This window comes from Coregonus clupeaformis, chromosome 1, assembly GCF_020615455.1.
Source record: "Coregonus clupeaformis isolate EN_2021a chromosome 1, ASM2061545v1, whole genome shotgun sequence".
Lineage (NCBI taxonomy): Eukaryota > Metazoa > Chordata > Actinopteri > Salmoniformes > Salmonidae > Coregonus > Coregonus clupeaformis.
In genome coordinates, this window is record NC_059192.1 from 83,562,278 (window position 1) to 83,587,470 (window position 25,193).

General features: G+C 40.8%; 2 protein-coding genes across 2 annotated transcripts; both read left to right on the forward strand.

Annotated features, from left to right (window-relative positions):
- Positions 1-3,018: 3,018 nt before the first annotated feature.
- Positions 3,019-13,487, forward strand: vps26a (VPS26, retromer complex component A). Its single transcript, XM_041888352.2, has 9 exons — positions 3,019-3,114; positions 6,337-6,486; positions 10,057-10,132; positions 10,618-10,774; positions 10,988-11,152; positions 11,310-11,416; positions 11,622-11,690; positions 11,884-12,026; positions 12,798-13,487. The coding sequence occupies exons 1-9, from the start codon at positions 3,112-3,114 to the stop codon at positions 12,909-12,911; spliced, it is 984 nt and encodes a 327-aa protein (XP_041744286.1). The 5' UTR covers positions 3,019-3,111; the 3' UTR covers positions 12,912-13,487.
- A 3,910-nt stretch (positions 13,488-17,397) lies between these two features.
- On the forward strand, positions 17,398-24,229 carry supv3l1 (SUV3-like helicase). The gene is made up of 15 exons (XM_041888368.2): positions 17,398-17,998; positions 18,347-18,424; positions 18,555-18,662; positions 18,785-18,899; positions 19,066-19,234; positions 19,791-19,902; positions 20,375-20,452; positions 20,666-20,757; positions 20,966-21,146; positions 21,356-21,449; positions 21,684-21,903; positions 22,021-22,101; positions 22,223-22,399; positions 22,978-23,126; positions 23,302-24,229. The coding sequence occupies exons 1-15, from the start codon at positions 17,713-17,715 to the stop codon at positions 23,705-23,707; spliced, it is 2,346 nt and encodes a 781-aa protein (XP_041744302.1). The 5' UTR covers positions 17,398-17,712; the 3' UTR covers positions 23,708-24,229.
- Positions 24,230-25,193: the final 964 nt, after the last annotated feature.

Sequence of the window (25,193 nt, forward strand, 5' to 3'; positions counted from 1 at the left end):
ATCATCTGCTATTATCCTCAGTAATTTTCCATCCAAGTTGTCAGACCCCGGTGGCTTGTCATTGTTAATAGACAACAATAATTTTTTCACCTCTTCCACACTTACTTTACAGAATTCAAAATTACAATGCTTGTCTTTCATAATTTGGTCAGATATACTTGTATGTGTAGTGTCAGCAATTGTTGCTGGCATGTCATGCCTAAGTTTGCTAATCTTGCCAATGAAAAAAGTATTAAAGTAGTTGGCAATATCAGTTGGTTTTGTGATGAATGAGCCATCTGATTCAATGAATGATGGAGCTGAGTTTGCCTTTTTTCCCAAAATTTCATTTAAGGTGCTCCAAAGCTTTTTACTATCATTCTTTATGTCATTTATCCTTGTGTCATTGTGTTTTTTTTCTTCTTTTTATTCAGTTTAGTCACATGATTTCTCAATTTGCAATACATTCGCCAATCGGTTGTGCAGCCAGACTTATTTGCCATTCCTTTTGCCTCATCCCTCTCAACCATACAATTTTTCAATTCCTCATCAATCCACGGGGATTCAACAGTTTTTACAGTCATTTTCTTAATGGGTGCATGCTTATTAGTAACTAGAATAAGCAATTTCATAAATGTGTCAAGTGCAGTGTCTGTTTGCTCCTTATTACACACCACAGACCAACATATATTATTTACATCAACAACATAGGAATCACTACAAAACTTATTGTATGACCTCTTATACACAATATTTGGCCCAGCCTTTGGAACTTTGGTTTTCCTAGATATGTCTACTATATTGTGATCACTACATCCAATGGATTTGGATACTGCTTTCAAACAAATCTCTGCAGCATTAGTAAAGATATGATCAATACATGTTGATGATTTAATTCCTGTACTGTTTGTAACTACCCTGGTAGGTTGACTGATAACCTGAACCAGGTTGCAGGCTCTGGTTACAGTTTGAAGCTTTCTCTTGAGTGGGCAGCCTGATGAAAGCCAGTCAATATTTAAATCACCCAGAAAGTATACCTCTCTATTCATATCACATACATTATCAAGCATTTCACACGTTATCCAGGAACTGACTGTTAGCACCTGGTGGTATATAGCAGCTTCCCACCAGAATTGGCTTTAGGTGAGGCAGATGAACCTGTAGCCATATTACGTCAACAGTATTTAACATGAGATCCTCTCTAATCTTCACAGGAATGTGGTTCTGTGTATAAATAGCAACACCTCCACCATTGGCATTTCTATCTTTTCTATAAATGTTATAACCTTGTATTGCTTCAACTGTATCATCAAAGGTATTATCTAAGTGAGTTTCAGAGATAGTCAGAATATGAATGTCATCTGTTACTAGCAAATTATTGATTTCATTAACCTTGTTTCTTAAGCTACATATGTTAACGTGGGCTATTTTGAGCACTTTTCTTCTGGGATGCTTACTTGTTTTTATTGCTTTACTGGGAAGCTTAGCAGCAGTAGATGTGCTCATGTTCTTTATGTTAGTGCAGGGTGAGCTGCACACAGTGGACTTCCTCCTCGGGCACACCGGCTCAGTACTAACAGTATAAATCTGGTTCTTAGGCACATGATTACTGCATACAATAGCTGTAGGATCAGCAGAGGCATTCAGGGCAGTTAGAGGGACATAAATTAGGTTACTTATGTTGTGTCTACCGACGCCCCTGATGTAATGTACATTTGCTGAAGCATTTTGACAACTCTGTGTCACAATGGTAGGGATTAGCTGAGCTGGGCTTGGGTCATTGCTAAGTCATTGTCTCAACACAGCCTTATAATGCTGTGAAAGGATCCAGGAACCAAAATGATTTGGGTGGATCCCATCCTCCATATAAAACGTGTTTTATTTCCAAAAGGTATCGAAACTGTCAACAAAAATTACACCCATTGAGCTGCAATAATCACGTAGCCAGTTGTGAAGAGCAAGAATCCTGCTAAAGCGTTCAATGCCACGATTCAGAGAGGGCACAGGGCCAGATATGATGGGTTAGCAGCTTAGTAATGTAATTTACTCGAGCTCCGGGATAGGACATTGTTTTTGCACCAGGAACGGTCACATTTCTTACCATGGAGCTGCCCAAAATCACAGCTGGCGAGAAGGACGAGGAAATCTGCCAACTCCCACGCTTCACAGGATGCAGGCCTCCGACAGATGGAGAAGCCCCGCTCTATCCAGAGCAGGGACAGAAGATTGGCGACGACGACTTAAAAATCATAGTAGTAGGCACTGCGGCTGTAGTCCACGATCAGCTACTTTGTTTTGCTGACGTTGAGGGGGAGGTTGTTGTCCTTGCACCACACTGCCAGGTCTCTGACCTCCTCCCTATAGGCTGTCTCATCGTCATTGGTGATCAGGCCTACCACCGTTGTGTTGTCTGCAAACTTAATGATGGTGTTGGAGTAGTGCGCGGCCATGCAGTCGTTGGTGAACAGGGAGTACAGGAGGGGACTAAGCAAGCACCCCTGAGGGGCCCCCTTGTTGACGGTTAACATGGCGGATGTGTTGCTACCTACCCTCACCACCTGGGGGCGGCCCATCAGGAAGTCCAGGCCCAATTGCAGAGGGAGGTGTTCAGTCCCGGGGTCCTAAGCTTCGTGATGAGCTTGGAGGGCACTATGGTGTTGAATGCTGAGCTGAAGTCAATGAACAGCATTCTTACGTGGGTGTTCCTTTTGTCCAGGTGGGAAAGGGCAGTGTGGCGTGCAATAGTGATTGCAACATCTGTGGATCTGGGCAGTGTGGAGTGCAATAGTGATTGCAACATCTGTGGATCTGTTGGAGGTGGTATGAGAATTGGAGTCATAATCATAGGATAACTATTAAATTGTAGGATCTTACTGTATTTATTGAATATTCATTATCAGAACACGTTTTTTTTAAATAGAGTTATAGACAGCTTTTCTAAAATTTTCTAGGATTTGCAGCAGCAGGGGAGCAAAATAAATGACATGATTAGACATTGGACTTTTATTTTGAAATTTCTGTGTCGCCATTATTGCGTCTGTATTCAGACACACTGCTCCTTCAGTTTGTATCATCACATGAATTAGCAACACGGAGGCTAGCTAGCTGTCTACAACTGTTTAAACAGCTGAAATGGTGAGTTCAAAATGAAATAATAAGTAGCACGTGCAATTTAACGTATAGATAAATAGAGATGTGCTAAAGCCAAGGTATTGTCATCCTCGGGCCCTTTAGTTTTTTTTCTTCTTCTATGTCTTAGCTAACGGCTAGCTAGCCTAATATAACGTTATCAACACAGGTCGGAGGCCCTGGCCGGAGCCCCACTGTTCTTTCTAGGTAGATAGTTTTGGTTAGTGACAATTGGCTAGTGTAGCGCTTTTCTCGTTTCCCACTGCGATTATTATCGGCGCACGCTGCCAATTTAGCTACACATAAAGCATTAGTTAGATAGCTAGTTACTGGCTCATCGTCTTGTCTGGACGTCACGAGAAATGTTGACTGCTATAACGTTAGCTGTCAGGTGTGCAATTTGTCTTTAGCCCCATGACACTTCTAAGTTAATTAGTCTTCACTGTAGCATGTTTCATGACATGATGCCATTTAGCAAACTAGCCAAAACACCCATCTGTTGTTAGCTAGCTAATTATCACAGTCCCATAAATTCACGTCACCCCCATTGGAAATATATCTGACTCGGTAGATACTGGGGTAGATGTCGCAGAAACTATGCAAAAGTCGCTCCGCAATTTCCTGGTTGCAAAATAATAGTTCGCCTAATTTCAGTTTATGTGACAAAACAAGCAAGTATAGGGTACAGAATCATTGTACCATCTAAACCACTGTGAAATATATTTTCCATATCCAAAAATATTGTATGTTCAGCTGTTTGAAGCTGGTGTACAAAACCCGAAAGTAAAAGAGACAAAAACAAAACGTAAGAACAGGAAGCATAGAAATAGCACACCAAGAACAGATTTACCGCTTCTTAAACTTGCTTTCAATGCAAATGGCAGATCTATTATGAACATTTCTATGTGAATTTGGTCGGGTCCCCCCAAAAAGTGACATATTGCAGCTTTAACACATCGCTTGCGGTATGGTTTTGGAAGCGTAAGGACCTTATCTTGCGTACCAGAGCACCAAGTCTGGAACTAAAAAGGCTCCTTAACCATGCCATAAGACTGCTGAACAGTAAATCAAATGGCTACCCGGACTATTTGCATTGACCCCCTTATTTTATTCTTATTTTTTTGTACTGACTCTCTTGCACAGGCTCAAAGTATACTCACGGGACTCTAACCACACACTCACACATACTACACTGACGCTCCAACACACACACACAAAATGCACACACATACACTACTGGTCAAAAGTTTTAGAACACCTACTCATTCAAGGGTTTTTCTTTATTTTTACTATTTTCTACATTGTAGAATAATAGTGAAGACATCAAAACAATGAAATAACACATGGGATCATGTAGTAACCAAAAAAGTGTTAAACAAATCAACATATATTTGAGATTCTTCAAATAGCCTCCCTTTGCCTTGATGACAGCTTTGCACACTCTTGGCATTCTCTCAACCAGCTTCACCTGGAATGCTTTTCCAACAGTCTTGAAGGAGTTCCCACATATGCTGAGCACTTGTTGGCTGCTTTTCCTTCACTCTGCGGTCTGACTCATCCCAAACCATCTCAATTTGGTTGAGGTCGGGGGATTTTGGAGGCCAGGTCATCTGATGCAGTACTCCATCACTCTCCATCTTGGTAAAATACCCCTTACACAGCCTGGAGGTGTGTTTATTCATTGTCCTGTTGAAAAACAAATGATAGTCCCAATAAGCCCAAACCAGATGAGATGGCGTATCGCTGCAGAATGCTGTGGTAGCCATGCTGGTTGAGTGTCACTAGCAAAGCACCCCCACACCATAACACCACCTCCTCCATGCTTAACGGTGGAAAATACACATGCAGAGATCATCCATTCACCCACACAAAGACACGCCGGTTGGAACCAAAAATCTCAAATTTGGACTCCAGACCAAAGGACACATTTCCACCGCTCTAATGTCCATTGCTCGTGTTTCTTGGCCCAAGCAAGTTTCTTCTTCTTATTGGTGTCCTTTAGTAGTGGTTTCTTTGCAGCAATTCGACCATGAAGGCCTGATTCACGTAGTCTCCTCTGAACAGTTGATGTTGAGATGTGTCCGTTACTTGAACTCTGTGAAGCATTTATTTTAGCTGCAATTTCTGAGACTGGTAACTCTAATGAACTTATCCTCTGCAGCAGAGTAACTCTGGGTCTTCCATTCCTGTGGCATTCCTCATGAGAGCCAGTTTCATCATAGCGCTTGATGGTTTTTGCGACTGCACTTGAAGAAACTTTCAAAGTTCTTGAAATGTTCCATATTGACTGACCTTCCTGTCTTAAAGTAATGATGGACTGTCATTTCTCTTTGCTTATTTTAGCTGTTCTTGCCATAATATGGACTTGGTCTTTTACCAAATAGGGCTATCGTCTGTATACCCCCCCCCCCCTACCTTGTCACAACACAACTGATTGTCTCCAACGCATTAAGAAGGAAAGAAATTCCACAAATTAAGTTTTAAGAAGGCACACATGTTAATTGAAATGCATTCCAGGTGACTACCTCATGAAGCTGGTTGAGAGAATGCCAAGAGTGTGCAAAGCTCTCATCAAGGCAAAGGGTGGCTATTTGAAGAATCTCAAATATAAAATATATTTTGATTTGTTTAACATGTTTTTGGTTACTACATGATTCCATGTGTTATTTCATAGTTTTGATGTCTTCACTATTATTCTACAATGTACAAAATAAAAACCCTTGAATGAGTAGGTGTGTCCAAACTTTCGACCTGTAGTGTACATGCATATTGATGCCACACACATTGCTTCACTCTCTTCACATACGCTGCTGCTACTCTCTGTTTATTATCGATGCATAGTCACTTTACTGCTACCTTCATGTACATATTACCTCAATTACCTTGACTAACCTGTACCCTGCACATTGACTCTGTACCAGTGCTGTGTTAAAACGGGTTTAAACAGTGTACAGTAAGTGTGTATTTTGCATTTGTTCAAATTATTTTGATGTGATTTGAAAATAGAGGGATTTATGTTTCTAGAACCGTACTGCAATTGAGAATCGATTCACGTTTTAGATTAGTATTTGGCTTTTTTGGCTTCCAGAGCCAATTCGACCTTCAAGCAGAACATGTAAGGTCCTTGGACTAAGGTGGAACATTAATCTCCTTTAGTCCATTATTGAGCTAGTTATTTCTGATTGTATGTGCCTTTTGAGTTGATTGTAAAGTCTTCCTGTTTTTCAGAGTTTCCTGGGTGGTTTATTTGGTCCTGTGTGTGAAATTGATGTCCTACTCAATGATGCAGAGACTAGGAAGACAGCAGAACTCAAGACAGAGGATGGGAAAGTGGAGAAGAACTATCTGTTTTATGACGGAGAATCTGTCTCTGGGAAGGTGAGCATTGCACACACAAACACACACCAGGGTTTCCATTTTCAAACATTTGCCAAAATGCAATTTGCGGGAAAAAGGGATAACACCATTCTAAGCAGGACACCTGAAGCAAGCGGTATATGACAGAAATTAAAATCTCAGTTAGAAACTTAGAAAGAAGGTGAATCTAAAGATGCAACAACTAGGATGCTAATATGACTAGGATTGTGCATTTGGCTTCTGTACAATGAAAGAAAGTTAATATGAAAACCAATATAACAGGAGAGAAATGGCAAAAGATCTAGCTGATTATTGAGGTTCGGCTGTCAGTGAAAAGCATTAAAAATGTGTGAAGATGTGTCTTGAGTATAATTTTTAAATGTTGAGACAAGAAGAAGGGGACGGGCAAAGTTACCTATAAGCGTGTCTCTCCAGAATGCATGCGCTCAGCTCTCCAGAATCCACTCAGCTGTCACCAGCCAATTCTTGCGCATTCATTGTGAGTTGTTTGTTCTTTGACTGTTTATTTTGATCAATTCCCCATTCCATAGTAATTCACTGTTCTCATTCTCGGAGAGAAACGTTGTTTGCAGAGTTCACAACCTTCTACACTTGTGAGAAACAAGTTTTGGTTGATTTCAGAACCATAATTTACAAGTATACATTTTCTAATTGTCTTTTGTTTGGAGTGCTCCATGTGAGCAATGAGCAATGGTTTCTCTATCTTGTTAATGCTGAGGGAGCGCGCACTCATAGAAGTAGCCTACCTGGCCTGCTGCGCGAAAAATCTAGGAAAGTGCCGATTTGGGGATGTTTGATTTCTGATTGTCTTAGTCACCACGTCCACCACTAATAAGCTGAGCTTCTCAGTCTGTTTTTTTAATATCCATTGTGAATGGTAGTTTCTCACAGTAGGCCTATTAGGCTATTTGAAAAGGTATTACAACAATCTCCCACTCGATAATCACCAAGCCTTGGTGTGAAAGAGAAAAATATAATCACCTGATATCATATATTCAGTGTAAACGTAATAAAATACCTTTCCCTTGGGCAAAAATAGCTGTCTGTCCCGAGCTCACTGGCGTCGAAAACTCTGAGGGCCCGGAATAGGCTAGTTTATTGATTTGATACGTTGCACTTCATTAGTGACAGCTCAAGACAGATAGTAAGGGAGGCAGACAGGCTGAGTAGAAAGATGAATGTGATTGAAAGAAGCAGAATTTTCATCAGTATATTTTCTACTGTTTTTATTTGTGTTCTTTATGTATTTTTACTTAATTGCCAATGGAAGTTATGGGCCAACAGCTGCATTGGCCATCTCTGGGTTCCATGCTCTCATTTAGGCTATTTAACCGCCAATGATCACGGTGTAGCCTATCAATGTGTCCATATGGCATAGGCTGGTGCTCTCGCAGTAGTTTAATTTTAACTTTTATATTTTTATAATTTTAATTACGATTTTTGACAAACCACGTGACAATGATTTTGAGAAACAAAAACGTTAATATTGAAATGAAACAGTTTCACGAAAATGCACATATGAAAATCATAACTGACAAGCAGATCGGTCTGATAAATTGTATGCTTCCTCAAACTTGAAACTCACATGCCACCTAAGAAGTCTTTAAAAAAGAATTGCCTCCACCTTTCTATGGTTGGATTTTCAAGCAAGGTAAGACATTCCTCATAATATGAAGTAAAACATTCAGGTTTCAAACAATGAAGTATGTTTTCAACATGAATACTGCCTCCAGCTCACATTTTAAGGTGGTGGGTGACGCGCTGATAGCCTGCCTACCTATAGTTTTTCTTTGTTTTTTACGGCCAAAAGCCGGCAATTACCGGCTAACGGAAACCCTGACACACACACACACATGTGATATGACATTATGAAGGCGATCAATACTGTGCACCTGACTGCTTCGTATGTCAATGTGTCCTTTGCCAATTAATGATGTGCAGTTTGCGAACGATTCATTCTTTTTCAACTACTCTTTTTACTGACTTGAGAGTCAAGATACGTTTTTCTGAGTGATTCGTTTGATCTGCTGGCTGCAATGAGTCCTACAGCAGGATTGTTATATGCTCAGCGGCTCCAGAGACGCGCTCCGACCAACAACTGTCTGTCGTATATGCACGCAGGGAAATGGATCAGGCAGCATAGAGAAGAAAAAGACAACTTTAGAACTGATTATTGATCGCATGGTGCAATAATTAATTAAATTAGATTTTTGAATGTTATGATGAACACAGCTTTATAGAACCAACACATGCACAGCCTCTGCTCAACAAACTCAAACTCCAGAACAAATAGTTTGGGGGGGCTGCAGTTTGCAAACGATATTGTGCTTATCACGCTCACGGCAGTCAAGCAATGCATTCTGCCAAGAGTCGTTCACGATCTAGTCCGGTTGCGGCCACAACTAGACCTAATTTCAAATGTATCAAGAAATAATCTTATTTGTATGCCTACCAATCAACAAATGTATGCTTAACAAAGATATAAACGCAACATGTGAAGTGTTGCTCCCATGGGCTGAAATAAAAGATCCCAGAAATTTTCCATATGCACAAAAAGCTTATTTATCTCACATTTTTGCACAAATTTGTTTACATCCCTGTTAGTGAGCATTTCTCCTTTGCCAAGATAATCCATTCACCTGACCGATGTGGCATATCAAGAAGCTGATTAAACAGCATGATCATTACACAAGTGCACCTTGTGCTGGGGACAAAAGGCCACTCTAAAATGTGCAGTTTTGTCACACAACACAATGACACAGATGTCTCAAGTTTTGAAGGAGCGTGCAATTGGGATGCTGACTGCAAGTATGTCCACCAGAGCTATTGCCAGAGATTGTAATGTTAATTTCTCTACCATAAGCCGCATCCAACGTTGTTTTAGAGAATTTGCCAGTACGTCCAATCTGCCTCACAACCGCAGACCACGTGTTACCAAGCCAGGACCTCCACATCCGGCTTCTTCACCTGCAGGATTGTCTGAGACCAACCTCCCGGACAGCTGATGAAACTGAGGAGTATTTCTGACTGTAATAAAGCCCTTTTGTGGCGAGAAACTCATTCTGATTGGCTGGGCCTGGCTCCCCAGTGGGTGGACCTGGCTCCCAAGTGGGTGGGCCTATGCCCTCCCAGGCCCACCCATGGCTGCACCCTTGCCCAGTCATGTGAAATCCATAGATTAGAGCCTAATTAATTTATTTCAATTGACTGATTTCCTTATATGAACTGTAACTCAGTAAAATTGTTCAAATTGTTGCATGTTGCTTTTATGTTTTTGTTCAGTATACATTGTTTAAAGCACGCTTTTACAAGCCTCAGTCACAAATGATAGCTCCAGTAAGCCCCCTATGGTGAACGACGTGAAGGAGAGGCTTGTAGAATCATGACTTGAGTTTTCAGTTTATTGTTCGCCGGTAGGGGGTCCTGCATGCTCTGACTCAAATGAACGAAATTAGTCGAAATATTTATTATTTTGACTGAACGAGTCGAAAAGATCTGAGACAGTAAAAAGAGCCGAACTTCCCATCACTAATGCCAATACCCTATAACTTTTTTGTGTTTTCTTTTAAGGTGAATCTCAATGTGAGGCAGACAGGCAAGAGACTAGAACACCAAGGGATTCGAATTGAGTTTGTTGGGCAGATTGGTGAGTTTGTGTACATTTCTATTTTGATATTATAACCTTACAGCAGCGCACCACCTCAAACACCAGCCATGCATTGTTTATTGGTTTACAAACCAAGTGCACCGTCGGTCTCATTTAGGCTAAAAGGCTTAGCAAAGCATGTGCTTGTCATGTGAAAACTGCAGTGGACCACACTCAACACCACACACCCTGGCCTGGTGGCAAAGTGTTTCTGTGAGGACTCCTTGACCATTACTGAGGGTTCAATGCTGTCAAACCGACTGAGGAAGTTTGGGGAAGCCTTCAAATAAAATAACACACAAGTTTAAATCTGAATACAGGACAATCTAGGTTATTCGATTCAGGCCTACTTCCCTATTTATACGGTTGTTGAAATTAATGCGTCCCTAAGTACATTGGATTTACCTATTGGAAATGTTAGGTTCCTGTGTGTGGTGATGTGATGAACCTAACAAGTGTTTAAACTTGTGCTCTATGTCTTTCAGAGCTTTTCAGTGATAAAAGCAACACGCATGAGTTTGTGAACCTGGTAAAGGAGCTTGCCCTGCCAGGGGAGTTGACTCAGAACCGAAGCTACGACTTTGAGTTCATGCAGGTGGAGAAGCCATATGAGTCTTACGTTGGAGCCAACGTCCGACTAAGGTTAGCTCACAATATTCTCTCATACCCAGATATTCTCTGCATTGTCCCTGGAACCAACCATTCTATTCTATACAGCTTGAGATGATCAGTGAAACTGCATTAGATGGCTTTTTGTCATTGCTACATCTGCCTTGTTATGAATATAAGCACTGTGTCATTTGAAGTTAATTTGCATTGTAAGCCATCCATAACTCCTATTGTTACTTCCTACAGATATTTCCTCAAAGTGACAATAGTGAGGAGACTGTCTGATCTGGTGAAAGAGTATGACCTCATTGTCCATCAGCTGGCCACTTACCCTGATGTGAACAATTCCATCAAGATGGAAGTTGGCATTGAAGACTGTCTACATATAGAGTTTGAATACAACAAGTCCAAGTAAGATGTGTACCATGATAAGACATTCATGCATTCAAACCACTTTTAAAAAGCATAGCATAGTAGCACTTTCACGTGTCAAAATCCGTATCAGATTCAGAACTTACTGTATATAAATTAAACTTAATTTTGACCTGACCCTAATCTGTCTTCTCAGGTACCACTTGAAAGATGTCATTGTGGGTAAAATCTACTTCCTTCTTGTGAGAATCAAAATCCAGCACATGGAACTTCAGTTGATCAAGAAGGAGATGACTGGAATAGGTGAGATGAGGCTTACTTGAAGAGAGAGTTCACTTAAACGGCGTAAGGTGTTGCTCTTTTTTTAATGATATACATTTTATTTTAAATGATTGAATTCCAGATTTTTCAAATGATGTGAAAATCTAAAACTGGCCCTGTAATCTTGGCTTTTGTTTTAAGAACATTGTGAAGTTGATGTATTTGGTCATGTGAAATTCCTTCCCAGGGCCTAGCACAACTACTGAGATGGAGACTGTTGCCAAGTATGAGATTATGGATGGAGCCCCTGTGAAAGGTAGGCACAATATGGTGTTGGTCTGAATGTCCCAATATTATTTCATTTTATCTATTTTATTTTATGTTATTCCACCCCACCAAAGCAGCATAATGTTTTCAGGACTTGTAGTGTACATGTAAATCTGTCTCTTCTTGCCATTACCATTTAACTTGTTTCACAATCCTCTTCATGCGTGTTCTTTCCCTCTTAGGAGAGTCTATTCCCATCCGTCTATTTCTGGCTGGCTACGACCTCACAGCCACCATGAGGGATGTCAACAAGAAGTTCTCTGTGCGGTACTTCCTCAACCTGGTGCTGGTGGATGAGGAGGACAGGAGATACTTCAAACAACAGGTACAGAACCTGAAAGCCAACCGCCATTTACCTGTCTGTCGTTTTTGTTCGAAGACTAAATACACTGAGTGTACAAAACATTAAGAACACCTTCTGAATATTGAGTTGCACCCCCCCCTTTTGCCCTAAGAACAGCCTCAATTTGTCGGTGCATGGGTTCTACAAGATGTCAAAAGCGTTCCGCAGGAATGCTAGCCAATGTTGACTCCAATGCTTCCCACAGTTGTGTCAAGTTGGCTGGATGTCTTTTGGGTGGTGGACCATTTTTGATACATACAGGAAACTGTTGAGCGTGAAAAACCCTGCAGCGTTGCAGTTCTTGACACAAACTGGTGCGCTTGGCACCTACTACCATACCCCGCACTTAAATATTTTGTCTTGCCCATTCATCCTCTGAATGGCACATACACAATCCATGTCTCAATTGTCTCTAGGCTTAAAAATCCTTCTTTAACCTGTCTCCTCTCCTTCATCTACACTGATTTGAAGTGGATTTAAAAAGTGACATCAATAAGGGATCATAGCTTTCACCTGGTCAGTCTATGTCATGGAAAGAGCAGGTGTTCTTCATGTTTTGTACACTCAGTGCATTTCTGTGGCAGAAACATTACAGTAGTTAAATATTACAGTAGTTTGAACTCAAAACGAGGAATTAGGCTTATATTATTATTATTATTATTATTGAAAGCAATCATCTTCTCTCAATATGAACATTTTAGAATAACTTAAGAGGGGATAAATCTGACTCTTGTTGATTGTCTCTATTACCAGGAGATTGTTCTGTGGAGGAAAGCTCCTGAGAAAATAAGGAAACGGAACTTCCACCAACGCTACGAGTCTCCTGAGCCACGGCCGACCCTTACTGCTGAGCAACCCGAAATGTGAAGACCACTGGAAACAGAAAATGCTGAGAATGATTCTGATTATGCTTAAAGTAAATAAGGAGAGGGGTGCAGACAGCCATTTAATACAAGTACCTTCTGCAAGGTTACAGTCTCTTACTGCTACACCTGAATGGGCTTGGTCTACTCTGCTGGCCACAGCAAGCACTCTTGTTAGCTTACTGTATGGACTCGTCTCTTTGACACACAATAGAAAGCACTGGAATGGGAGCCACCATTTCTTTTATATTGCAAAAAGATTTGACCTACCCTTCCTGTAAAAGATGCACTTGGTTAGGCTCAACACTGGGGACATGGCATACAATCATACACTACTAGATATTTCAAAGGACATTCCAGTACATGTAAGCAGGTCAAATTGAATATGATGGGTTAATGTCGTGTTCAACGCTGGCTGTGGGGTCAGTTTCCAAGGTCAAGCTCTAAGACAATAGGCATTCTTTGAGCTCAAAGGGTGCCATGTTTATAATTCACTGAAATGGTGTGAGCTCCAAAAGTATTGGAACAGTGAATTTTTTGTTGTTGTTTTGGCTCTTTACGCCAGCACTTTGGATTTGAAATGATACAGTGACTATGAGGTTAAAGTACAGGCTGTCAGTTTTAATTTGAGGGTATTTTTATCCATAGCGGGTGAACCGTTTAGAAATTACAGCACAGTTGTACATACTTATATATGTAGTCAAAAGTGTAGTATTTGGTCCCTTATTCCTAGCAGATTATGTTGTGCCCTATAGAAATGAATGGTAAATCATGTATTGTGTCATTTTGGAGTCACTTTTATTGTAAATAAAAATAGAATATGTTTTTAAACACTTCTACATGAATGTGGATGCTACCATGATAACGGATAGTCCTGAATGAATCGTGAAGACAAAAATCATACCCCCCCAAAAATGCTAACCTCCCCTGTTATGCTAACCTCTCACCATTACAATAAAAGGGGAGGTTAGCATTTTTTGGGGGGTATGATTTTTGTGTGTCTAACTTTCTCATTCATCATTATTCACGATTCATTCAGGACTATCCGTAATCATGGTAGCATCCACATTCATGTAGAAGTGTTTAAAAACATTATATTCTTATTTACAATAAAAGGGACTCCAAAATGACACAATACATTATTTACCATTCACTTCTATAGGGCACAACATAATCTGAAACACAACCAAAACAAACAGCAAATGCATCCAACAAGTTTGTAGAGTCACAAGCTTGATGTAATCATTGCGTGCTAGGAATATGGGACCAAATACTGAACTTTTGACTACTTTAATACACATAAGTGAATTTGGCCCAATACATTTAGTCCCCCCATTTTAGGGGACCATGTACAAAAAGTGCTGTAATTTCTAAACGGTTCACCTGATATGGATGAAAATACCATCAAATTATAGCACTTTAACCTCAGTCATTGTATAATTTCAGATCCAAAGTGCTGGAGTACAGAGCCAAAACAACAACAAATGTGTCACTGTCCCAATACTTTTGGAGCCCACTGTATGTAAAAGATTTCTATCTCCTAAGTTATTTAATATAGAACCTGTAGTTTCATTCTTTTTTCATTTCACTTCACTTTTTCTTGTATTTTGCGCTTTTCTTTTTCGAAATACAAATATACTGTATATGAATAACGGCTTTTGCTAGTGGCATTGGATTGAGGCACTACAAAATGCTGTTTAAATAAAATTATTTTGATCATCAACGGTTAGGTCCTACATGTATATCTGTATGTCATGCTTGATGATGGTTGAATGGGTACTTACATTTGTTTTGTTTTTGTCTATATTTAGTGCCAATTTACATAATTTCTATAAGGATACATATTTAAGCTCAGATGGGGCTGTGCTACAATCCTGTAACAATGTTGTGTTATGTCTTAATTTCTGAACACTATACAGGCAATATTTTCTTTGTTAAGTGCCTGTAAGGTCATGAAGAAACTGTTATGCCAAATACTGCCCAAACTTACCACTGCATGTTCACCACATTTTATACTGTGTTCAATATGTATCTGACTTATGTGTGGACATTGAACATTTGTATATATCAAGCCTCAGTCTATATCCATCCATCATCAATTAAAAGAAATGAAAATGTATACTTATGTATTGCAGTGATGATATCTTTAATACTTTCTCTAATGACTTATTTCAAAGATGATATCATGCTGTTTACCATTGAAAGAAATGGTCACAGTTCCGGTCTAGTTAAGGGGTGGCTCTCCCATAGACACCAATGCGATAGCAGCTGGGTCTGGTCTACTTACATAGTTAATTGACTGTATATCACGTGTCAAACTCATTCCACGGAGGGCCGAGTGTCTGTGGGTTTTTGTTCCACCCTTATAATTGATTGCTGAATTAAGGTTGCTAATTAGTAAGGAACTCCCCTCACCTGGTTGTCTTAATTGAAATGAAAACCAAAAACCTGCAGATACTCAGCCCTACGTGGAATGAGTTTGACACCCCTGCTGAATATGAACTAGAAAAAAAAGAGGGAGTGGAATGTCTTGCTTCCTGTTCCGTCTCTGCTTATATTAGCGTTTCCAGTTGGTCCCTGCTATCCGGGATCATTAGGACGTCCCTACTCCATTGATGTTTAAATGTAAAATGGTTGAAGTTAGGTAAGGGTTATGGTTAGGGTAGTATCGTGTTGCCATACCTCCTAAATCAAGTCAGGTGAACCAGTATCTGCGTTAGTAGTAATGGGCATTCTGAGTCTTTTGGGTGAGCCGGCTCATTTGGCACCGTTCACGTAAAAGAGACGGCTCATTTGGCCCCCTAAAGGCTCTTCATTCAAAATGCTTAAAAATCGACATACAACCATGAAACATTTGTATATCTCCAATGTAACGCCCAAAAGGTAGGCTACCATTATGTCAGATGGTAAAATGCCAGTCCAAATAAATGTTTACCTGGCCAAGTTATTAGAAGGCCTGCAAAAAAAATGTCACACTGAAAAAATAATTGTGGACCAGATTGACACACTCTCCCCACTATTTATTGTTTCTGCAGTGAGGATTCACCCTCTTTAGATAATTATTTTTGTATACTTTTCCATACTGCTACTACCATAGCCGCGGGAAGTAGGGGTGCGGAGGGTGCTGACAAGTATTTCCCCCCCTCATACAGGAGCACTAAAGGCCTAGTTTCATATTTTTTGTTTGTTTATTTATCAGTGGGTGCTGCAGAACCCTCAGCACCCCTACTTCCCGTGGCTATGGTAGCAGCAGTTTGCAAATCAGGGAGCCAAATATAAAGGCTCTTTCACCGATGTGATTCAGTTTGCAATGTTCACCAAAAAGATCAGTTCAAAAAGTGCTGTTCGTTCACGAACGACTCATCACTATGGGTTAGGTTTTTAATGTCTATGGTTAGAGACCTCTAACTCCCAGAAAGCTCAGATGATTCCAACTCCCATTCACCAGCTCCGCAAGCGTTAGAATGTCAAAATAAGTTTGATCACCAAACATGGAGTTTCGCTGAGCAACTATCTTCATTTACTCCCTTTAAGGGCAGTATGTACTTCCAAAAAATGTCTAAATTAAAATGTACAAGAAACCGAAAAAAAAATCATATTCGGCACCTCCAAGGTATAACGCTTGCAGAGATGGTGAATGGGAGTTTGAACCAGAGCTTTATGGGCGTTAGAGGTCTAATGCACAGATACTGGTTAAGGGTAGGGATGTCCCATGGATTCTGGATAGCATTTACATTTTCAATCCTGGTCCTACTTACAAGCTGGTTATATGCATTATATGGATTTAGCTGGTTATATGCATTCTAATAAAAATGTATCACAATATGGTGTGCCACTGATCACACTCAAATGCTGAGTCATAGTAGGTATTCTATTTTCGTGATTGAAATTTTCATTTGCAGCTAACATTTGTTCAGAGAGTTTCTAAACCCAGAGGCAGAACATCTCGAGACTTCCGGAACGCTTACGAAACAGATCTAGCCGGGGTTTGGGTTTTGAGAAGTCAATGAGAGAAGTGAACAATTCTTCATTAGTTGTTAATTTTCTCGAAATCTAAAGGCACAACCTAGATTCGAGCCAATGTCTTAAGTAGTTGAACATGTTATTCCTGGAACCTAGTGAAATTGACAAACTGACACATTTTAATTTTCGTCAAAAATAAGTTTATATCGAAGGAGTGCCTTTGATTTGACGGCTTGCACATGCGCAGTTTGGCGCCAGACGACCTTTAGACCCGATTACGTGTTGTTGCGCATGAGTTTAGCTAGCCAGCGTCACAATGGCATCGCCTACAAGTGTTTTCGGAGATTTATATTGGAGAAGCAGTTTCTGCCTATCTTCATACTGTACTGTCTTTCATTTGTTTTCAGGTTTAAAGCAATACGTACTTTGACCTTTGACCTTTTCGGGTTCCGTTTGGTTTGTGGAATCTATGCACCACATACGTGCCAGAAGTATTAACAGTAGACTTGTGCTTCCATTATAAATGTATTATTTTAAAGTATCATAAAGTAATTTCTATAGAAACAATTAGTATATTTTCTAACTAAAGCACCGCATTTTGTGAATTAATATAATAAACAAATCGCTACAGGCATATTTCTGGACTGCAATGCAAACAAGGGTCCTCCTGCACGTTGTATCGCGGATGAAGCCGATGTTGACCGTCCTCTGCTGCAATACTGTGCAAAGTGTTACCAGCCAGGGAAAGATTATGATAAACTGCAAAATGGGACATTGAAAAGTGTTTATTGACACAAACCAGACAAGGCAACATAATTGCAGACTATATCTAGCAACCAAGAATGTCAGTAAACCGCTGTATTCTTCTGTTCTCACGAGTACAACACAGAATATGCGCCGTATCTGTACGAAACACAAATGCTCTGGTGGACAGTCGTTGTGTACACTTTGGATCTGTAACGTTATTGAAAGGGCCCTTGTCTGGTTCTGTGTCCTCCAGACAAGGTGTTTCTTCGAACAGTTCGTCACGACCACCAGACACCTCACTATTTGTGCCTCTCAGCATCAAGAGTGATGTCGGCGGTAATGGGGCTGTGGGAGCTGAGCTCACGCAACCTTTGGACAAAAGTACTGTACATCCATATTGTTGTGCTAACTGTTAATGTTGATTGCCAACTACACAGATTAGCTGTCAGTATATCTGCAGCTGACTGCTACTGAACTGTTGATGATATCCTCCACATAGCCTGTTGAAGACAGCTAGCCATTGGCCCTGAGACATGGCTGTATTCTAACTGTATACTATGGAGTCTACAGCCATGTCTCAGTCATGGCTAGATAAAAGGCCAAGTTCCCTGTCAATAGATATTTTGAAACTTGTTCGCTGTGACTCGCTTTCTGTAATGTTTAGCCTATAGCTTCAATAATAAGCCTACTGTATGGCAATTTTATCAGACACGTGGTTTCTCCTAACAGATGAACTTCTCAAAATTTTGAATAAGTTCTACAAAAGGAAAGAGATGCAAAAAATTGCAGCGGATCAAGGTCTCGATGGTGAGAACAACATAATAATTTCAACTGGCTGGCATAACGGTCTGGTACTCTTTATCAAATATATTTTTAGTGATGATACTTCTCCAACATGCCTTATGGTCATACTAAAACATTGATCTCTCCATGTCAGCTCGTCTCTTTCACCAAGCCTTCATCAGTTTTCGGAAGTATGTGCTGGAAATTTCTACGCTCAGTGCGGACCTTCATATCATCCTCAATGACATATGCTGTGGAGCAGGTGAGTTCAACACTGTGCTTATATTTAAGGAATCCGGTGATTAAAAGCAACTGCAAGTTGGAACTTAATTCCAACCCCTCACACCCTGTCAACTGATGAGTGTTTTTGCTTGTGCTCATCAGGCCACATAGATGACCTTTATCCTTACTTCATGAGACATGCCAAGCAGATATTCCCCATGCTGGACTGCATGGAAGATCTACGCAAAATCAGTGATCTGCGTGTACCAGCTAATTGGTAAGTATCGCATGTCATCTTTAGGTGACCGCAACATTATACACATTTTTCATTAACATGTTGAAAATGCTCTTCCATTCATTGTATCCATTTTATATATATAGTTCCGTGTTCACACAATACTCCACACAACTGTCTTTCAGCCATGCACTTGAATGTTTCCCAGGTACCCTGAGGCTAGAGCCATCCAGAGGAAGGTGATATTCCATGCTGGCCCCACCAACAGTGGAAAGACCCATCATGCAATTCAGAGATACCTGGCTGCCAAGTCTGGTGTCTACTGTGGACCGCTGAAGCTGTTAGCCCACGAGATCTTTGAAAAGAGCAACAATGCTGTTAGTATAACCCCTCTTTCACTAGTATACCTCTCCATAGAGAGAATACGTCATTTAGAAGGCTTTTTGGGTACTTTAGCAAATGGGCAATTCCACGCTAATGGAATTATGCTGAGACTCAGATGTTTTACTTTAAAATGCCAAACAAAAACCATTGATTTCAATGTTTACCAAACCATACAACTCTATGGTTTAAACAATTTACACAATACATAAAACATATATAAACAACTGCAGATGCAAAGTTTTATGGTAAAATCTCTGTAAATGTGTTTTTGTTAAATTTTCAGTGGAAATTGTTAAAATTAGGCCTTGTGCATAGAGTTCTATGGTTTGTTAAACTTTGAAATCAATTTTTTATTTTTGGTATACATTTTAAAGTGAAAAATATGAGTCTCAACGTAATTCAGTTACCATGGAATTGCCCTTTTACCTTGAAACAATTGAAGTAAAATTAGTTTATCTAAGCATTTCTTACCAACATTTCCAAAATGTTTAAATTAATTCTCAGAGCACTATGTCGAAGGAAGACGTTAAATGAACTTTTTTCCCCCAGGGTGTGCCATGTGATTTGGTGACAGGAGAGGAGAGAACATTTGTGGATGAGGAGGGGAGACAAGCTGAGCATGTGGCCTGCACTATTGAGATGTGCAGTGTCACAACTCCATGTCAGTATCTTACCTTATCTCTCCACTTGATAAACATATTTAATGTACATGAGATGATTTTATCACTACCATTCAAGTTAAAGGTGTCAAACACATTTTCCACTGGGGGCTGCATCCGGTCTTCAACGAGGTCCAGAGGGCTGCACTGAAAATTGGTTATATTTCCACGCTGTCAAAATGTGCCAAAAATAGTCCTCTATCTATTTGTTTTGGGGATTTCCGATGCTCCCTGACTGTCTAGCTTTCATTTCGGTGATTATTAGCAAGCTGGACCCAGTCAAGAAACTATGAATGTAGGTCCATTATCATTTCAATACAGTTTCGATTTGGTTTTAGTCATTTTAAAGTATGCCGTATGTTTGATTGCCCTGATTTAAGTATTCGATTCATGTTCTGATAGAGCTAGATTGCATTTGACGTTTCTTATCACCATCTGAGTGTTAACTAACATGTGAAACGTGTTTTTTTCCAGATGAAGTTGCGGTCATTGATGAGATCCAGATGATCAGAGACATATCGAGGGGATGGGCCTGGACCAGGGCTCTTCTCGGTCAGTAACTTCACTGTGACAGTTAGGACAAACTACAGGCCATTGGAAGATCACAAATTCTGAATATTTAGTTGCACTTTGTTATGGTACATAAATTACCAGCTATTTATTAAGTCAATAATGATATGGCAAAATGATGATTTCACAATAATAACTAATGGATTGTTCTTTTTCCTCTTTCCCTCTTATGCTTTACTCTGTGTCCGGGAATAGGTTTGTGTGCTGAGGAGATCCATGTGTGCGGAGAGCCTGCAGCTATTAACTTTGTCACAGAGCTCATGTACACGACAGGGGAGGAGGTGGAGGTGAGTCTGGCCAATCTAGTGAACATTAGTGTGTTTGTCTTCTAAGACTGTTCCAGTCATTTGGGTAGAGGCCTGGCATGTCATTAACATGATTATACTGAATATCAACGGTCTCATCCTATGAGAATAAACACTCAGGCTTCTAGACCGGCACCCAAAAAATACTTGTGATGTGAAGTGTCTTACAGTTGACCCAATCTACTGGCAGGTTCGTAACTACAAGAGGCTCACTCCTTTCTCAATCTTGGACCATGCTGTTGAGTCTCTGGATAACCTGCGACCAGGCGACTGCATCGTATGCTTCAGCAAAAACGATATTTACTCCATCAGTAGGCAGATCGAGATCAGAGGCCTGGAGTGTGCGGTCATCTACGGCAGCCTTCCACCTGGTAAGGTTGTTTTTAGATGTCCACAGAGCACAGTGATTGAGGTGATGGAGAGTTAGAATGGTGTGAAAAATGTAAAATACGGACATTCAACTTGTTCAGGTGCTGGACGGAAAAACAAATATCTGATATACTACCGCTGTGACATTACTCAATCCTTACATTTATAATAGTGTGTATCATTAAAGCACTGTGAATTCTCTGGTCAACAGGCACCAAGCTATCTCAAGCAAAGAAGTTCAATGACCCAGAGGACCCGTGTAAGATCCTGGTTGCAACGGATGCCATAGGGATGGGACTAAACCTGTGAGTTAACCATTGAAACTGATCTTGTTAGCATATTGTTGAAGTTTATTGTTTAATTTTAATTTATCATTGACAATCCATATTACTTTTGAAGTACATTGTTCTAAAGATTGTCATAAAAATACTAAACAGAAAAAACATACAAATTTCTTGCATGTTTAGTTGATTTTTTGTTTGCTGTAAAGTTGTAGTTGTTGCCTCTATAAGCACTCTACCATATCCCTTCCACACTAGGAGTATCAAGAGAATCATCTTTAACTCCCTGGTGAAACCCAACATCAATGAGAAGGGTGAGAAGGAGATGGACACCATCTCCACGTCTCAGGCTCTCCAGATCGCCGGGCGGGCCGGACGCTTCAGCTCCATCTTCAAAGAGGGCGAGGTCACCACCATGCACCGCGACGACCTGCCAATCCTCAAGGAGATACTTAGCAGGACCGTCGACGCCATCGAGGTGAGGAACAGCACATGGGCCATTTCTGAATTTTGCCCTTCTGTTCGGACTATTCAATATCCTTTATTTAATTTAATGACAATCAAGTATGACATGATGTTTGGTTCCTAATCCTAGACAGCTGGGCTGCACCCCACAGCAGAGCAGATTGAAATGTTTGCCTACCACTTACCTGATGCCACCTTGTCCAATCTGATAGTACGTTTCTTTACTTCATTACAATTTACTCTGTAACGAGAATCAAGATTTACGGTTAGTCAATTCACAGATGAATAATTTGTCTTCATTTAAAAGTAACCCATTTTCTTTTTACCCTAAGGATATATTTGTGAGCCTCTCGCAAGTTGATGGTATGTACTTTGTGTGCAACATTGACGACTTCAAGTTCCTGGCTGACATGATCCAGCACATTCCCCTCAACCTGCGCTGTCGATATGTGTTCTGCACTGCGCCCATCAACAAGAAGCAGCCCTTTGTGTGCACCTCCTTCCTGAAGGTAGGAGCAGAGACATGTTTACAGCAGAATCCCTTTCCCATTAGCAACACTGGTTTAAACATCTGGGCCCGCATTCACAAAATATGAGTAGGAGTGCTGACATAGGATCAGCATTGCCTTTTAGATCATTATGAATAAGATTGTATGGACAGGGGGAACATGATCCTAGATCAGCACTACTACTCTGAGACACTTTGTGAATACAGACTTTAACCTCTGACTGAATTTGACTGGTTAACACCCTAATTTCATGTCATTCAGGGATAGGTCCACCTTTTGGATTCATATTATGGCATGATGTTGCCAGTTTGCCTCTGATATGAACTGTCTTACTGGAACTATAACAGCATTGATAAGGTTTTATTGTTGGTTGTTGGGCTTTAAGGGACGTGACATGAGTGGTGTTCAGGCAACAGTATTGATAAGATCTGTTGTGGATTGGGTGAATGACACATTACTGTGACTATGGCCTAAGTGTAATCCTATTGATAAGGTTTATAGCACTATGGAATTTGGGTCTGGATGATCAGAGACTGATTGTGTGTGACGTGACCCTCTCCCAATCTATCCATGTCCAGTTTGCCAGACAGTTCAGCAGAGATGAGCCCCTGACCTTTGATTGGGTGTGTCGGCATGTCAGCTGGCCGCTGGTCTCACCCAAGAACATCAAGGACCTGGTGCACCTGGAGGCTGTCCATGACGTGCTAGACCTCTACCTCTGGCTCAGGTGATTCCATCTCTACCTTACCAATACCAAACCATTCACCAAGCCAAATGACCAAATGCTCTTGTGCTAATAGTCATCACAGAATTGAGTAACACTGTGCATAATGAGGTCATTGATTGTCTTTATTGCAAATAATCTCAATTAGATAGTAATAATCCTCTCTTCACGTTGCCAGCTACCGCTTCATGGACATGTTCCCCGACGCCAATCATGTCAGAGAGATCCAGCAGGAGCTGGACAGCATCATCCAGGTGGGTGTGCGCAACATCACACGACTCATCCGAGCCACGGAGACCAGCGCCCCCTCGGGGACAAACCCCCTGTCCAACCAGAGGAGGCTGGGGCCCAGCCCAGTATCCCCAAGGAGGGTCCGAGGAGCCCCCAAGGCCCAGGACTGTGGAGTAGAGGGTTGGCAGCTGGACAAGTCCCTAAGCTCCCGCCTGGTGCAGGAGGGCTTACTGACTCCTGACCTCCTAAGGCAACTGCAGAAGGAGTGGTCCAAGGTGCACCGCCAAGAGGAAGAAGGAGTCAAACTGGTTGCAGGGAATAATAAAACCAAAGGGAATAAGAAGAAGAAGTGAACGTCCCAGGTTTTGCCTTAGGTCCTAACTAAAACATAGAGGGTTTTGTCTGTTATTTTGACTGGACTTCATACCAGGCGGTGTCATGCATTTTCAGTGGCTGAAGATGTTGATTAATTGTATGTGTACGTATGTATGTGTAGGTCCCAGCTCCTGTCTATATCTGCTCAAAAACAGATAGTCATTTTGTGGGCCAAATGGTGATGTAAAAATCCAAAGTAATATCTTATCTTATTACACAGTCATTTTGCGGTCATCTTTTTATCACTTGAAAAGTAAAATGGTTGACTGCATCTTCACGTAGACAGATGGTCTGTCTCGCGCAGCAAGTAATGACAAGATGTTACACTGTGAGGTAACATTTATTAAGCAACTCTAATATGTGCCCAGCCCATGCTTGGGCTAGCCTACTGTAACTGCCGGAAACTCAAATGTTACCACCACTGATTATATGCCCCTATGTATGATTTAAGGAATTGAAATAGCATAAGTGATAATGTGATTGATTAAAAAAAAGTGTAATCATATTTTTGTTTTGATGAGGCCTTTGTATTAATTTGATGTAAGACATAAGGTGGCAAATGTCTCGGTAATACTTTGACACCTTACTCGTAACGACAATGTTGTAGATCTGTCAAAGAGCTTTATAACATATCAACAATTGTTTAAATGGTTATAAGCTATGTCATGACAGTATTTTCTTGCCTTATGACACTGCGGCAGGTAGCTTAGTGGTTAAGAGAGTTGTGCCAGTAACCGAAAGGTCGCTGGTTCTAATCCCCGAGCCGACTAGGTGAAAAATCTGTCGATGTGCCCTTGAGCAAGGCACTTAACCCTAATTGCTCCTGTAAGTCGCTCTGGATAAGATTGTCTGCTAAATTACTAAAATGTTTTTAAAAATGTAATATAATGCCTTCTTAATTGTGTCATGAACCTTTCATAGCCCATGTGACAAAGGTCATGAGACACTTTCAGGCCATGTGCTGCTTTCAAAGCATTCTCTCTGCACTGCGATTAGTTTTAGCCACTTTCAAAACACAACAGCCACTGGGAGTTAGCCTGGTTGATGCGACCCACTTGACTCAGTGCATGGAGAGTTGTGGCCACACTGGTCTGGAAGATAGGCAGTTTGTTAATGCAATATTCTCTCAGAAATTGTGCGAGAGGTTTGATTGATTCACTCAAAAGTATTTTGTGCCTTGGGGGTAGAGACCTGTTGTTGTTTGGATTTGAAAAGGAGGTTGTCCCCCCCTCTCCCGGCCCCCACCAGGTGGACAGAGGAAAGCCAACCAGCCCCCTTCATTATCAAAGCATTGTGCCGAGTCCGACAACATCAAAGAGACATTCCAGACTCTGAAGTCAGGAGTACTTCGAGAGTTAGGTGTTTGTCAGACTAACTGGAAGTGGGAAAGGGGCCAGAATTTCATTATTTACTAATTTGACACAAAACAATCACAACATTTGTGAACTGATTGAAGCTGTTGTT